This window comes from Bombus flavifrons, chromosome 5 (assembly GCF_040668555.2).
Source record: "Bombus flavifrons isolate JBK064 chromosome 5, iyBomFlav1_principal, whole genome shotgun sequence".
NCBI classification, from domain to species: Eukaryota; Metazoa; Arthropoda; class Insecta; order Hymenoptera; family Apidae; genus Bombus; species Bombus flavifrons.
Window position 1 is genome coordinate 17,343,013 of NC_138446.1, and position 17,455 is coordinate 17,360,467.

Below are 17,455 nucleotides of genomic sequence, written 5' to 3' on the forward strand. Positions count from 1 at the left end.
TACTCGTTCAAGTAACTTATTAATTATCGCGACGATATTTTCTGCATACAAATACCACCAACCCTTCGTCATCGATGATCTGGAAGGTACTTTTTGAGTCTTTGGCCATGGCGACGCAACTTCTTGCGAAAATTCCATAGGGAGCTATGGATCGAAAAAAACGAAGGTCACGATCAGAAACATTAAAATCGATGTATCTCGACGTAACGACGATAGAAACTCACTATCTTCCGGGATTTCGATTCTGAATGTTAGCTTGTCTCCGATACGAACAGTCTCGACTTCCCTGGACCTGCTGTCGAGAATGCGGATCCTTGGTGGAGGGGCTTCCGGCGCGCTGGTGATACTTATCATTTCCGGGTCCCTGATAGGCATCATCCCGAATGTGATATTTTTGGAGGACATGTCGTAAGTGCACTTCACTTTGTAAATTTTGTCCGCCTTGGTCATCACCACGGAATGATGCTGGAGGACGACCGTATTCGAGTAGATGCCAGTCTGAAAACCGTCACGCTGCCATAGTGAACAGAGAGTTTGAACAGGATTTAACGACTCGAGCGGATACATGGCCAGAGTGTGAACGGGTAATACCAATCACTTACCACGCTCTGGGTGTTACAGTCCTGCCCACTCATGGTCAAGTCGAGCCTGAAGAGATCGCTATTAATCACATCAATGTTGCAGGTCTCCGAACGGCCGAGAGCGTAAATGCGACCATTAAACGGCTTGTTCGTACGAACTTGGACGGCAATTCGCGTGTCTTTACAGTCCACCGATACTGCAATAATATAACGATCCGTTATTTTCAGGTTCACGATAACGGGGATAGCTCCGAAGAATACTTTGTCATTTTTCAATCGATTAATAGCATATTCCTTCCTTAGCTAATGTCTGTTTAATATGTACATACCGTCGTAACAGGTACCAGTTTTATCGCAGTTTATGTCGTTTCTCGTGAGGTTATTGATAGTGGGGTCTTCCGTGGTCTCGAAAACGACTGGCGGATCCGCTAATGGTCCTGTACCCTCTGTGGATCAATTGAAATATATCGAACGACGGGCTCGATCGTACGATGGAAGAAATACAACGGAAATTTGAAATTTCTCTCTTACTTTCGCAATAATTCTCGAAATAAGTTCCAACTCTTTCTCCGTTATCGATCAGAGGTCGTTCCGCATTGAGGTACGTGGAAGGCCCATCAGGAAGAGTCCAGTGATCCAGATGGAATAACTGACAATTGTATGCCGATCCTTGAGGAGCACCGCGATAGAGGAAAGATCTACAGAGGAACTCGTTCTCAATTTCGCAAGCCAACCTACACGCGGATTCGCTCTGAACCTGCAGCTCTTTGTCCGTGTAATAATGTAATCCCGCGTATTGCGCGACCTTATCATCGGCCACTCCGATTCGTGGCATCTGAAAGTTCCTCTGCGACTTGCACGCTTCTTTCCCTGAAAATTGCCATATCTTGAGTAACTTTTCTCCATGTCGATTCGTACGATATATTTTGATATACGAACGTCTGTTGTGTCGTACCTTTCAAGCATAGATTCTCGAAATAATCCACGCCCTGGGCGTCTACAAATTGCACATACTGGCCGGTCGTTCTTCGATCGGAATCGCTCAAATGGCATTGTAAAGTTACGTAGTTGTATTCGACGGAGCGGCAGGTGAATCGATGTTCGTTGAGACAAGCAGCGAGACAAGCCTCTTTCGTCGATGTATAGATCAAAGCATTGTCCAGGCCACGAATCATCTTGTTTGGAACGCGTTCGAAGGACCATGGTCGCAGACAGACGTTCTCTGAAAAAGTTGGATGAGAAAGCGAACAAAACGTTAAGAACGTTCCAATTTCAGGTAGAGGAAATTAAAAAGAGACCCGAGAGGAACAGTGTCTCGTGCCATATCGTCGTTGTATAATTTTATAACGAGCGAAATGTTTTTGTTTATAGAGAGGCAGAGCACGTGCGTACGCCTGACCGCAGACGCGACGTTTGCACACCTGATGAAGCACATGCAGGCTGCTGCGAGTTTTTCCTTACGTAACGCTCGAGTATGCCACACGAGCCTCATATATCGACACCTGTAGATACGCGAGAAACGATCAACGTTCGCATCCTCGACATTGCAACATTTCAAACTTCAAGAGTCCTATCAGCAAAGCGTCTACGGTGCACAGTGTAAATAATATTTCTACGAATTGCTCGAGATTCCTCTTTCAAACTATTTCTTGAAAGTCAAGGCCACTTCAAGGTTGTTCTTATTTTTAACTCCAAAGCAGATACGGAGTTGCGTGTAGGACAGGACAACGTCCGTGAAATATGGTAATTCGTATTCGTCGAGAGGGAAGCACGGCTGCGTGAAAAACGAAAAGAATGCGAGGCGTACGCTCGGGGCACGGATCGTCGATCGAGGAACAGTTATACTATATCCGGCCAGTCCGAGGAAGTGTGGCGAATTTCTCGGTTGGCCGATCACGCGAGCGTGACGGCCGCGAGACGGGCACGAGTTGAAGCGCGCGCGCGTTGCCTCGATGCCGAAATCACGAGTGGAGAACATGTGACTTGGCAGATGGAACGATCCGCCGCTTCGTGACGCACGACCGCGCGACTTTCAGCCGAGAAACGAGAATACACTTCGTCGAGGACCGGCCGACCGTTCCAATTTCTTTTGTTCCGCCCTCGAAACCGGCGCTAATGTCGACGAACACCGGGGACCGATGCCAACGAATCGACGCGTCACGACGACACCGATGATTCACCATGGTCGAGCGAATTCCTCGTTTCGTACGATCGAACGACGACCATCGAGATATACCAGCCGATATATTAGCCTCGTTTCTTCGACAATGACGTCTTATGGAGTGTAATTGTTCCATTTTTTTTTAAGACTTTTTACATCTTCCGATTTATTTATTCGTTAATTTTTGATTTCTTTACGACTACGTAATTCGATCATTCGTCGATAAAGGTTTGCCAAGAGCGGAGAGAATTAAATACGAGTGTAATTGCAATCGCGCCACGAATATTACAGTTGGAATGTTTAAAAATACGCCGGCCGCTTGTTTTCAGTCGCTCGCTATTTTCAGACGACTGAAACGCGCGTACGACGACAGAGACGAGGAAACGGGCGGTAATTTTTATTCGCCGAATATATTTTGTATACAGAGCGAACCGACGTTGAACTCTGTTATCTGTGACTCACGCGAATTCGCTAAAATTAATCGCCGTTGCGGGTTGCTTTATTTTCTCGAATTAAACTTTGGGATACGGGAACGGAACGGGGCTCGTTGCGTAAAATTTTGCACGAGCCAAGTGCTTACGCTCGAGTTTCTGTCGTCGAGAGGCCGATCGACCGCGCCCATGCAAATTCTTAACGTGTCGAGACTTCGATGACGGAGGTCTGTTTCGTCTGTTCTCGGTTATTTTAAGAGAGGAAGGATTTCGAACGGAAGTTACCAGCTGAAAAACGTGTCGTTTCGATACTAAAAGTCGCTACTAAATTTTCCTCGCTTCACGATCGCTTCTTTTTTTATAGACGCGAGGAAAATATTTAGTAGACGAAACGGATCTCTATTTACGTTCAGTTTCTCTAGTCACAAATTCTCTAAAATATGAATACGTATTAACATTCGCAGACTATTCGTTGTATAATGACCTATTTTCTATCCAGTCGACAGGATCGTCAATGTATCGTAATGAGGACGACGAAGGGCTTGAAAAGTGTTGGCGCGTTTCGAGGAAACGAACGATTTCACGTGCGTTGTCCTTCGGAGCGTGATCCAGGCCCAAACCTGGAGGGTATCGCTGAGAGTGTTCGGGGACTCGTCGCTGTGAACTTTACGATCGTGTTAAGATAGTTGGCGTTATCGGAGGTACCAGCAGGCTCGTTAAACTAATATTAGAGGTTTCTTAGACGCCCCTGGGATCTTTTCGACACTTTGGCTGCAGGTACCTGTTTACAACGGCGACCGTACTTAAGGTATCTTCCGTACTACCCGAAAGGTACCGATAAATCTTTTAGGTGGTTTACTGCTATCTGACCTGCCCTTTCTTTAAAATTTCTTTCCTTGGTGAAAATTCCACTGCCTATACCCACGCAGGATACGGCTTTTGCATTAGGGTCTAGGGGTTTGGAAGCTTTTCCACGCTCGTTTCTAGTACGACGAACAATGGACGAGCGCACCGTACGTTTAAATGTTAGGAACGTTTCACTAAAATTCAGTTTAGCGTTTTTCTTGTTGTATTTTTGTCAATTTCGATCTTTCGTTCGACTTTATCCTTGATTTTTTTGTTTATTTTTAGCTATAAAAAGATGGAAGTTTAAGAAAAGGCGGAATCTAGCAAAGAAAGGACCTGGCATCGTTGTTTCCACGATATTGTGTTAGGTTACCGTGCAACGTGATCTGATGGCTACCGGTATCCGCGCTTATTTGCGCATCTACCTGCCCTCAGACGACTTTGCCACTAGCGTTCAAACCCGGATTATCGTACCCGGTGCCTATCTTTGCCTGTTTCCTTTCCGGCAGTGCCGTTTATACTGCGGGATTTTACTTTGACCTGCAGACGTCCTGTTAGTTCTTTTCTATTCTCTCATCGACCTCTCGAAAGAGTTTACCGTCCGGTGCTGGTGGCTCGATTATTCCGGAGTGTATCAGCTGCTCGAGGTGGAATCTTCTAGACAAGTGCACGAGCATTGTGGACTCTCTGGTCGAAAGAAATGGCCCTAATAGCATTTAGCAGGCGTTCTCTCGGCCGTGTTCGATCGATCTCGCGTTGCGAGGTTTCGAAGCGTGTTGTTGGCCGAGTCCGCTCACCTGATCTGATCTGAAGCTTCGTCATGTAGTACATGTTCGCAGCTCTCTGCGGTTGTGCCGCGGGATTCGTTGCCGCTGTCTCGTTCTGCAGCTGGCACAGGGTGTCCTGCATCGGCGCCAAAGGATTTACGACGAACGAGAACGCCGCCGCCTGACACTCGGACTCCTCGCGGCACCAGCCCTGACACTCGTACAAAGACAGGTTCCTCACGCTGTAGTACGTGGTTCCGCGGTAATCGTAGTCTGTCAGCTTCTCGAACGCTGTCCTAGCTGAAACGTGAACGCGTCTCCTTTGAAAACGTTGCAAGGAACGGCGTAACTGGAATTACTTGTTTACAAGTGGTTCTCGAGCATCTCGTTCGGTACTTTCGAGGGACTAACAGAGGTACAGGTACTTACCTAGAGCAGCGTGAGCGACGGTGGCGAAAGCCAGCAGCGTGACGCCAGCGACCACGGTTGCCATCGTACCGATCGCGGACGAGCCCATCTGCAACAGAAGCAATGGATATCGGTTAGAAGCGCAATTACCCCGTCGCGCTCAGCTCGATTCTCTCGTGCTCGTCCTTCGTTCCCAAGGTGCCTCCGCTCCTATGCGAGTCGTTTAATGAACGTTGCGCGCGCGTAACAGGGACAGACAGAGTAATGAAACGTTTACGCGTTTAAAATAGTTCACCAAGCGAAGTTCCGCTCGTTCCAAGACGAGTCAAACGAGCATCTAATCGATGGCGTGAATTTGAAATTCGTTTACTGCCGTAGCGCGTAACGCGGTCGGTTTGCCACGCGATCTCTTTCTTTTCTATCCTTTTGTATTGGCACAACGTCGATGGCATACGCTAGAGGGGCAAGAGATAAGAGATAAGAGGTAAAAGGCGAGAGGTGAGAGGTTCCCGATAACAGCGTTCGTAAATCAATCGAGCGAAGAATAAATCGTTGGAAGTCGATAGCCGCTCGTCGAGCGAGTCCGTTCATAAAAGTGTTAAGAGACGATCTCAGCTCGAGGAAGTCGTTCGAGATTGCTGGCGTCGGTCGAGTAATTCGCCCGTGCAAGCTGGTCGGGAAGCACGCAAGTCACCGGCTTCCCGTGTACCTTTTGCTCGTGTTTCAACAACTGACTGCTTCCTGGATTTCTTCTTTCCCTCGGTTTTTGCTCCCTTTCTACCTCTCCCTATTTCTTCTCTCCTGTATCTACCCAGCTTCTTTCTCATCCCTTCCTCTTCTATTTCCCTCTATTTCTCTTTCTTCGTCTTCGAGCGAGGATAGCGCGTCCGCGATCGTTCGCCTCCCCCTTCCACTCGATCCTCGTTTTTCCTGCCGGTCGATTGAGCGATCCAGCGATACTTACGGTAGGCTGCCGTGTAAGGCTCGCCATTTCGCAGGTTTGTTCTAGGTTCTTCTTCTCTCTTGATCTCCGGAATCCTGCTTCGAGAGCACGTAAATCCTGCTTCGAGACCGGTCATTACGCCGATCGCCGTTCATTTTCGTTTCCCGCGTGTTGGTTAGATCCTTCCAAAATCAACCGACTCGTTTCCTCCTCGAACGATCGTTCGAAACGTGGTTATTGCCTCGAGCGAGCAGCTGGTTCGTTCACCCGTGGTTCATCCGTCGGTTATCTTCGTTCGAAGCGCGATAGAAACGCGAGTTGTTGGTTCGCCTTCGCTAAAATCCAAGGGATTCGGTGTACACGTTTCAGTGTCGTGCGACGTGCTCTCTAGTAATTGCGGCAGCACGTAAATGACGCGAGATTGCTCGATCTGAAACGAACGTAATGCGATAACGGCGCGTTAGGACCTCGGACGATGGAGTCTAGGCTTCGGTGTTTCGTAGCCTCGGTTCGAGGTCATCGAGCCTGCAATAGCCGAGGACCGTGTAACAGAGGAGGAGAGCTTTGTCGTGTCTTGCACCGAGGTCAAAGGTTCAGCCTGGATCCCCACCTTCTCCTCTTCTTCGTTTCTTTCTTGTCTCCTCCCCCAGACCGCCCCGTGACGACGGGTTTCGAGCTTCGGTGCAATCGATTTCAATCTCTTCGTTGTACACACGTTTTAGATTATGGTTGCAGCGGATACGTGTACCGGCGAATTGCCCGTGTCCCGACGTACGAACCATCGAATTGCATATACTCGTAAGAATCTATCTGTATTGGTCGAAACGACGTCGTCAGTCGTTTGTCGGAATCAACGATTATCGCACGTAGAAATCGCATCGAACGTGTCGCGAATCGCTATCGAGAATCGTCGAGAGTACACCGATTATTCGCCTACGACTCGAAGATACGTATTTGATTTTGCAGATTCGCGAATTTCTTTCTGACATTTGCGATAAAGTTGCGAACGTTGCGAAGTTGCACCCGCTAACAACAAGGAATGCGCGTGTTTCTCTTGGCGGACGGGTTGATGCACTGTTACGAAGATTAATGCTCTCGTTGCGGTCGCCGCGAAAGAAACCGAGAGAAGAAGCGCGGTTTTCTTCCGGCGCGCGGCTGGTTACCGAGTTATCTGAGAACACTGGGTTTTCTAGGAACGTCGGTATCGAGGGGAACGCGGTACTTTATCGCGTTACCGTTCGACACTGCGTTACTTTCATCTCGAGCACGGGACAGTCCGAGTGCTAACGTCACACGTGTCGCGTAACACGTCACCGCCAAACAACCGGGACATTTTCTTCCACATGTGGCAGCGCTCCGAGACATACAACTTCGATTTCCTATCGGAGAGGCAAGGTTCCTCTGGTCTAACGAAGCACAGTGGAACTTCGTTCATTCGAACGAAATTTTACTCATTGTCCGATTTAACGAATTCTGATCGATAGAATTCAGTAATTCGAACACAAATTCCTGATATACGAACGAGGAATCGTACATAATGGAGAGAATCTACGAACTTGCAGATAAATTGGCTTCTACCCTATTCTCATTTGGAGGGATTAAGAAATGTATTTTCGCAGTGTTCCAGCTATTCTCTCAATTCGTGTAAATTCTCCTCGAAGATTTTTTCTGATCTTTTGCGAACTCCTATAGTCATATGTTTTATCGTTGAAGGAAGAAAGGAAGATCGAAAGGTGCAGATGAGAGAAACAGCTGAAAGCAGACGTGCGAACTTCTCCGAGCGCATTGTCCTAACTGGCGTTCCACCCGCAGGAAAAGTCGTTTCGTGTGCACACGTATCCCTGACCTTTACGTCACAACCGGTCCCTACCGGTGATACGAGCGAGAAACCTGGCCGACGAGTTCTCGCGAGATGTTCCACGGCTTTTCAAGGCCCTGCCAGCATAGAGAGTGGCTTCCGGTATTTCGTTCCGCGAACGACGTCGCTTCCGGACCCCTCGTTCTTAACCCTCCGCTTTTACGAAGGATATCGTCCTTAACAAACGCTATCTCGGCTATATTTTCGGCTGTAATCGTGGGTACGTTTCCATGACAAGCGGAACCGACCGCTCCGACACGATTATCGTACCATTGTTCATCGATTTTACGAATTTCGGATTACCCGACAGAAAACAATAAGAATTCTTCCGTAAATTTCGTTCCGTAAATTTACGGAGCGAAGGGTGTAAGTACATTGCACGGAGCCAATTTGGAAAAATGACTGTGCAAGGGAAATACTGAAGTGTAAAACGCGAACGTACCGTCTTTGCGTTGAAGAAAGTCAAACGTCGAACAGATTAACAAGTAAGGCGCAAGTGTATCGTCTCTTAAAATTGTACGACTTTATCTGGAATAACAGAAAACACGAAAAGAAGACAAGTGTGGAAGTTAATTGGCAAAATACGTAAATTGCACGTTATTGGTATACGAATTGGCGATCGAGTGTACGGACCTATAATATTCCACGTAGCCAAAAAACTTGAACTCTTTGACTCTTCCACGTCCGAACATCGCGTTAATTCGTAGAAAAATTTGTCTTCTATTAATCACGAGCAATAGAAGCAAACTGTTTCGGCCTGGTGACTAAAGCAGACAGGACGCGCTAATGTTTGCGAACAGTTTCGTTAAAAGCAACTGTTACTATCGTTTCGTTAATTAACAACTCGTCGATTAACGAAAGCGTGAAAAACTTAAGAAAAGTTGTAACGAATCGGCCAGTGATCGAAACGGATAGCATCGGCGGGAATAATATATTAGCAGCTCGGATTCACCACTGGATTCGTTCGTATAGAAACGGTCGGTAGAATCGGCCCAGCGATAGTTCGGAGTGGCGTAATTGATATCCGGACTCGGACACCGTTGCGGGCCGCAACTCTGGTCAGTTAATTATCCTGTTTATGAAAGGCATGGGTCCCCAGGATTACCTTCGAGCCTTCTTCTCCTTCTCGCTCGAAATCGCTTCGTGAATCATGACCTGCTCCTTGGCGTCCCGGGGAGAGCACGAATTTCCATTTGTCTTGGCTTTCTCGTGGCCAGCCTCGTGACTAGGCACAATGATCTCGTAACAAATGCACTCGACTCTCGCGGAGGCGTTCCCCCGTCGTATCCTTCGTCGACGTCGACGAGATCGCCCTGAGCGAATCTATCCCCCTTATTAACTCGTCCACCGGTAACGAACTAGTTTTAGAGATCCGTGGCCCTCGAAGGGCAATAAGCGGCCGTTCCCAACCCAGAAACCGATCGAATCGTCGATACTAAACAGGTCGCCAACCGCGCGTTTCCTCCCTCGACCCAGAAAAAGCCTGCGAACTCGAGCAGGGGCAATTAAACGGTTATCTATCTGGCGTTCGTTAAACGAACGAACGGCGAGCGGCGATTACGTCTGCATGCATAAGCGACGCGCATCCTCAGCGACGTGTTCTTTCGCCAGCGATTTTTTCCAACCTTCGAACGAGAATGACGAACGGTAATGAGCAACGTAATTGCGCTTATGCGCATTTTTCTACCTTTTGTTTCTGCGTTTAGAACGTCCAGTTGCTATGCGTCATCGTGCTTTTAAAGCGGGCTTAATAATTTCGCATTCTCCCGCTACCGTAAGCAATTACTCTCGCAAGTAGATAGTTCCAATTAGGTTCTTGCCTAAGCGTGTAGCCTGCGCATCTTAGAATCCGACCGCGCGTTATTCGTTCCCTAGCGCGATCGTAAAACAATCCGCTAATTAATTTCTCGAAAAACCATTTGCTCGCTGGGAGAAGAGGATTTTCAGTCGTCCATATCGTTCGTTTCAGCTCTTTCAACAGTTGCCTCGAAATCTTTTCTCCTCGATGGCGATAGCAATAATCTTTCATCGACGCGAACCGAGTACCGCGTAAAGACTCGATCGAGCGACTCAACGTGCCACGGTTATTTGTAGAGTGCTCGGCGTTCTTCACGAAGAGCGTTTGAAAAATGCTTCGCAGACGATATTCGTAACGGATGAGAAAATTGCCCGAGGCAGGCTACGCGAACGGACTTGTCCAGCTCCGAGTTAATCGGTTTTGCCGTTGGTAACCGAGATTGTAGTTGGAGCACTGTGTCGAATCGAGCGACATTCTACACCACGACGCGCATCCTAAGGACGCGTTCGCGAGACCGCCGCTGGGACGCAGGAACAGGGGTCGGCGTTCCATGTCGTTTTAATTAAATCCAGCGATTCCGGTAAATTGTTAATCATTAGACGAGATAAGAGAGCGGATCACGGCATTTATTAGAATCGGCTACTTCTCGGCGGCGGTTAATTACAAAGTCACGATCGCCTGTTCTCGGGGAATTATGCGGAGCACTCGCGGCGATCCGTCCGCGCCATTACGCGATGGGATCTTTGGGTTCCGTGAAGAATCAATTACCCGACACACCTTCCCGTTCACGGTACCGAAAACGAACGTCTGTCGAATCGTTTACACGCGAATCGTCGCACGCATTTTTATTCCGTCCATTAAACCATCGCGATTTGCGATTTAACTGTCACAGCCCGTGCTACCGTGTCGCGGAAAACAGAAGAGGAAGCATCTTTCTATTCGATTCTACGTTTCATTTTCACAGCATCGTGGAGGATGGTTGGGCGTTGGTTTTAAATGACGAGATGAGTCGATGTTAAAACCGTCAAGAGTATTTAAAGTAATTAATAAACAATTAATAAATACGCTAAAGACTGTGTATAAATCGCTGATAAGATCGAACGAGATTCAGAATGATAAACTCGTCACCTTACCGGTAAATTTCCATTCGCTTTTGTTAGACGGTTTTACACGTAGCGGCGACGTTGTTTTTGCCCAGAGTTTACTTATTATTACACTATGTATGTCCTAACGGTGTTGATACTCCGAGGCAAGACAACAACGTGGCTCGAATTGTCCTCTAGTTCGTGTGCCGCTACAGTATCAAAATTTTATAATCGTACGAAAGTACCGAGGATCGATACGTAACTTAATATACTTGGACCTAATTGATTAGTACGTAAATGGTACAATGATAAATACAATGGTGTACGAATACCTTTTGTAGGGATCGTAGACTGAAAAAGCTAGAGTGTAAAATGACCTGACGCGATGCGACACGATTCAACAGAGTATAGAATAATCCACACAGTTGTTTCTCGAGGTCTTTGACTCGAAATTGATCCTAAGCACTCTGTATCTGTTTCCCGTCCCATCTAGCCGTAGCCGCACCGCCAAAAGTGTGTCGATCGACGGTTATCTACCGCCTATTACCTACAAATTACGCGGATGGTAACGGTGCGGAGACGTGCTTCGAGAAAATTGCTCACGGGATTATTTTCGAAGATTTTTGAGCATCGTTTCTCCATCGCTAGGTATTCCCACGTAATTCGAACGATTTTCAGCGGCCTCCATTCGACGGGGTAAAACGGCGGTGTAAAACGGCCATATAAAACGGCGATGTAAAACGACGGGGCAGAACGACGGGGCAGAACGACGGGGCCAACATTAGCCGGATAAATCTAGTTCGCGCATCGAGATAAACTCTCGGAGCGTACGATCGCGATCTCGCGATCGTGCGTCCTGGACAGATAGCGGGAAGATGCTGCGCGAGCACAGCTACTGCAACATGCAGATTTATGCTCCTTGCAACGTCTCCGCTCTTTAGATTAATGGTCGTCCGTGGTCTTTCCGCGTGGTCTTTCTCGCACAGCGATCACTGCGCACCATGGCCTTCTCGCTAACGAGTCCTTCGAGTCCATCGATTTTACATCGACCCTTTTTTCCAATCGTACGTTCGGTCATTTCACGGTACGTTTCGATAATTTATTCGTACGACGCGGCAACACTGGCGCAAGATACTCGCACGTTCGCAGGTTACAGGTAAGAGCTTCGCTCTTAGTTGTCCTTATACGTATATCTTTTAAACTCGAACGACAGAGAAGCCTCGACGTATATTCTCGCCTAAGTTTTAGTTTTCGCGTCTAGAATCGATCTCTTCTAGAAAGAGACTCACAAATTCATCAGCATCTCGTACAATTAATCGATTCGTTCCAGATGTCCGAAATATGGGGTGAAATTACGAGGTCAAGAGCGAGGCGCGAAGCAGCGCGGATTAGCGGGCTCGTTCGTTGCTCGCGTTCCGTGGAAACGTATGCTCGAAGGCGAAAGGGAATTCGCGGAGGATAGAGCATGGCAGATTAAAAACCGCGATACTATCGTTTCCGTCGGCTAATTTCGCCCCACCCGTCGTTTCCGGCAGGGTCTACGTCATTTACATATTTTACTCGATGGTAGATCGTCGCCGATTGCGAGCCCCGAGCCCGAACCGGGACTCGGTCTTCGCTTAAGACCGCTTGGACCACGAACGCGTTCTCCGTCACAACACGCAGCCTCCCTTCGCGAACGAATGTTCGCGCCAGCGTAAAGATCAGATCTACGCCGATCGCGATAAACAAATTCATCGTCCAGAGTCATGGATGGAAGTTACGTAGGTGCGAGTCAAACGGGAAGACGATGTGTTCGCTCGTAAATCGTGGCGCCCTCTCGCGTCCCTCCGCAGCAACAGAAGACGTTCCAACAGCCATTCCGCCAACCAATCATGGGCGAGTATTCAATTTTCCTTTTAACGACGCGGACCATTTCCTATAGACGCTCATTCGGCGCGGATCGTAAACGGTCGACGAGAATATTATGGTCAGTGACATAGAGTCGGTAGCTGTAGCCTCGGAGCGATCGCATCGATCGAAGAGGGATGGCTGGCCTGGCTTGCCCGGCATTCGCAGGGTTATCACGCCGCGATCCCTGCAACGGTCGACTTCAACGATCTGATTTACGAGTGCATCTCGACGAGCACCGCGGCGAACGGTAGCTCGCGAGTAGATTCATAAATAATGAGACGATGGACGGAGGGGGTAGAGCGGTCGAGCAGCGATTTCCTTTCGGAGAATAAGAGATTCATAAACAATGAAGGCACGTAAATCGGTGCCGAGCTGGCTGCCTCGATCCTCCACCGTGCAATGGATCTCGTTCCACGGAAGCTCTTCCGTACGGTCGCCATCTCCGCGAACCAAGTTCGATGATTTTTCCGCCGTTTCGTCGATCGTATAAATCGCGCGTTCCGTCTCTGGAATCTGGGTTCGTCTTCCGTGAGAAAGCAGGCGGCGAGCTATACGATCATACATAGTTAGTTATATCACGCACGGCTGGAGGAACGAAGACGTTCTAATTCCGATAGTTCCTCCGCGAGTAGACACCTAGGAATCGACGAAGCGTGCCGCAAGATCTTCGTCTTGACATCGCTTTAACATCGACCTTGCAACATCCGTCTGCAACGGGAGAAATTGCTCTTCGTTCGCGCCGAGTCCAGACCACGATCGATTTTGTCGCGAGCAGAACGTTGTCCGACGGAAAAGCACAAGGCTCGGTGATAACGATCGATCCGGCGAAGGTACACAGGCGCGGCAACCGATCTCGATAAATCTTCGAAGTAATTAGCGGTTGCAGCGTAGTTGTCTTCATGGCCGTTTCCAGACACGCGAGACGGTGTAAACGAAATAAGAGTGGACGGACGAAGGGGAGTCGATAGACGAAGGGAACGCGGTAAGAAATATGATTATACCTTCTGCCGGTGAGAGATGCGCGGAGCAACGACCTCGTCCCGCTAGAGAAGAAGCCCTTCGCTTCCCTTGCGCGCTCTCGTACCGCGGGAATAATAATACGAGGGGGCAGCGCGGCCGCGACCTCCTCGCTTCGATCTACGCCTTCGAATTTACTCAAGATCATCGGATTAGCGCTATCGTCCGCCTCGACCTCGATCCACGTCCGATTATCTTTCGTTCCGCAAATAGACCCTGTTGCTTCTGCGTTAATTATGATTTTAATCGAACGCGCTCGTAGCGTTGCGCGCTGTCGACTTTTTGCCACGAACGTTATTCGGGGTCGCGCGTTCGCTTGATTTATTCGATAGGGCGACGGGAGCGCGCGGTCATTAACGAGAAAACGCTTTAATTGGAAGGGGGCAACGCGATCGAGCTACTCCCGGGTCGACAGAAACGAGAATCGACTTTGAAAGGTGAACGCTCGTCGAACCGGCGCGGATCCACGGATGAGAACTCTATTCCAGCTTGTCAGCTCCTCTTCACGCTGCCACGTCAACGCCGACGTAACATCCGCCAGGCAGAGACGTCGGCCTGCCAGCTTCGGGCTTTTCGTTTTTCATGTAAATTTAATCATCGCGGTGAACGCTGCGCGCCAAGACTAGCTTCCTTCTCCTCCGAACGATCCTCGAAAGCGTCCCGCTGAACGCCGTAATATTTCAATCGCACAAAACACGTCACTCTCTCTACGCGAGCCCTTCGATCGATCGCCGAGGACGAACCAGGCAACGTATCGGGCTGGAAACCGCGAATTCACGTTGAACGAGTCTTTCTTCCATATTCTACGACTTTCGTCACGCCTCGATGCGCAAACAGAATCACCGAGCGCATAAATCTCCGGTAGATCTCCGGTAGACTCGCATTCTAGGAATGGCAAATCGTGGAATCGATTCGGAAAGTTGGCGAGTTTCCATCGATCTCTTCCGTCAGATTGCACGCGAGCGATCGGTACTCTGGCTGTGCTTATTATCGACGATTCGAATCGCGTGATTTCAGAGCTCGATGAAGCGTTTGGCCGATTCCTTGGCGCGGAAAGGAGCTAAGAGACAAGAGCGTTCTTCGTTGGAGAATCGAGTAAATTGGCAGTTGTCGAAGGTCTGTCTCATCGTTCGAAGAAGCTGGTGGAAGGTGGTGGCGAGTCGATTTCGTTTTGGATCGTCCTCTTCCGTCCGATTACTGTGTTTAGTCGACGAATGGATGTTCGCGCGGGAATGCTTGCCGCCCGGATAAAGTAGCCTATCAACGTAGCGAATCGAAATGGCGCTATACGTCGCGTGACTGCACCTTCGCAACGCTTTACGATGGAATCCACAGGATTACCGGGAATCTGTTGAATTTTCAATGGACAACTAACCGCAACTGACGGTGAATGTCATCGCTACCGATAGAAGCATTTATACGATTCGAAATGGCAGGCTAAACGCGCGCATTCGGTGAAAAAGTATCACGTGCTTGGAAATGAGATTCGATGCCTCTGATCGACCTACCGAGAACACTTGGTGGATCGAGCACGCGATACGCGTCAAGAAAGCAGTCTACAGGCATTCGTTACGTTGCTACTTACTTCGCAACGACCGAACAAGAACACCAGGGGACTCCGTTATACAGCTAGAAGTTGCGGATGTTGGCGATAGGACAATGGTACGCAGCCTGGCCGGACGAGGAACCGCAAGCGAGAGCCGTTGCTTGTAAAGGGTTGCTACGTAGATGTACAATAGTAGGTATAATATGTGGAACTGCAAGCAAGACGACCGCGGGTGGTCCGTTAGATCGGTGCCACTGTCGCGACCTAACGTGACTCTGGTAGGTGAACGGCGCGAGGTAAAAGTCCATGACGGTGTGTTTGCAGCGGTGTGACTGCAAGGGTGGCTGTCGAGTTTGTGCCGTTGGTTCTGTCGCCGTGGAACGTGTGTCGCGGAACGAGTTGATGGCTTTGGTGGAATCGTATAGTTGCCACGAGTCGCCAGGCAGCTATAGATTATTGGCGGCATGATCGGTAGCCGCGGTGTGGTCGCGGCGGTGGGACCCGCGCAAGGAACAAGAAGAGTCGAAGGGCACGATCTTGTAAAAAGCAGAAGCAAACGAGCAAAGGATGGAGTTGGAGGCGGAGGGCGGCTTATCAGATGGCTCGGAGCGCGCAGGAAACGCCGGTTGCAAATTCAAGACACGGTGTTCGGCCGCGAAACGAGGCAACTCGGAGCCGGAGACGCAGCATCCGGTCGTGCAGCCGGCCGGCAGATATTACGTAGCCACGACCATGTAAAACCATCGCCCGCGACATTTTGTCTTCTTCCCTCGATGCACGAGCGGCTCGCTTTCGTGTTCCGCGATTTTTCCAGCCGTCTAAGCGGATCTCTCGACTTTTCTCCGTTGCCTCCACCTCCTGTTTCTTCTGCTTCTTCTTCTCCCTCGCCCTCTCTCTCTCTCACTCTCTCTCTCTCTCTCTTGCTCTCCCTCTCTCTCTTTCCTTTTGTCTTCTTCTTGTTGCGCTCCATGCAAATGGAGTGGCCAGGAATAGGCGAGCGAAAGAAACCCGCCACGAAGCAACGCCGGCAGCCGGCGGTAGAAAAAGAACACGAGGAAGGAAAAAGGAGCCCGAGGAAGAGCCGGAGATGTACCGCTCAAGGACACGATCTACCGCAACACCGAGCTCCGTGACAAGGATGCCCAAGCCGGCGAACAAGGAGGAAGAATGCAGCTTGGAACGCGAGAAGAACGAAAGGATCCACCGGGGAGAGTCATTCGTGGATCTCGGTTACACGAAACTGCTTGTTCGGTGGAGTTCTTTTAAATTCGCTATTCCAGTCCCGACACTGCCGAGATTCGAAACTAATGATTCTCCTTAGGATGTTCGCCGACGACGATGCACGGCCATCGAGTCGACTGCTCGAGGTTCCCTCTTCTCTCCTTTCTTCGTCGCGTGGGTGGAATTCTTTAACGAACCACGAAGAATTTTTCGAGACCGAACACTTGGAAGAAATTTTTATCTCAATTTGCCATCAAGGGAAGCAACGCAACGTTGTCTACAACGCTATGCGCGTGTGTGCTTGTAGGATAGCCTATGTACAGGATGTCGAAGCTATCCCTTTCGTAATTTACGATATTTAAAGATTTCACGGCAATTGTGGACCTTCGTCTTCGTCGTACAAGTGGAACGCTTTAACGAACTACAAACGATTGATCGAGGGAAGACTTTTCGTTGAAATTTCTATCTCGATTTGCTATTAAGAAAAGCGATTGTTATTCGAAATCCCACGCGCGTCGATGCTCGTAGGAAAGTCTACATCCAGGGTGTTACAAGAGGCGCGAAATTTCGTTCGAAAGATAATCTTCCGATCGTTTAGAATGTTTAAGCATTTCATGGATTCGTTTTACTTCGTGAAAGCACATTCGAAGCGGCTCCCACGTGCCGCGAAACAGCCTGTAATCGAACGTCCATGGGAATGCTCGCCAGGCGATAAGTGATGACCCGGCAGTAAAGGAAATCGCGTATGATTTCGTAGTTGGCCATGTAATTTTCTCGGCGAGCTCGTTGTTCGATGATTTGCGAGCCGGTTGGACTTTTGCATAATTCGAGTTAAACGGCTGCGGATAAGCGTAGATTACTCGGCATAAGGAAGTGTGCAACGAGCGCCGATCAATTAGT

At 49.0% G+C, this 17,455-nt stretch overlaps 1 protein-coding gene across 3 annotated transcripts in view; it reads right to left on the reverse strand.

The window, feature by feature from the left end:
* tyn (trynity) overlaps positions 1-17,455 on the reverse strand; it is a 104,305-nt gene that overhangs the window by 2,765 nt on the left and 84,085 nt on the right. For 2 of the 3 annotated variants that reach the window (XM_069112810.1, XM_069112809.1), the window contains 8 exons: positions 5,216-5,303; positions 4,817-5,086; positions 1,537-1,803; positions 1,113-1,451; positions 911-1,027; positions 603-778; positions 225-513; positions 63-144 (listed from right to left, as the gene is read on the reverse strand). In XM_069112810.1, the coding sequence (XP_068968911.1) occupies positions 63-144; positions 225-513; positions 603-778; positions 911-1,027; positions 1,113-1,451; positions 1,537-1,803; positions 4,817-5,086; positions 5,216-5,303 (1,628 nt within the window). The remainder of the gene's footprint in view (positions 1-62; positions 145-224; positions 514-602; positions 779-910; positions 1,028-1,112; positions 1,452-1,536; positions 1,804-4,816; positions 5,087-5,215; positions 5,304-17,455) is intronic. The other variant, XM_069112811.1, reaches the window with a different exon arrangement.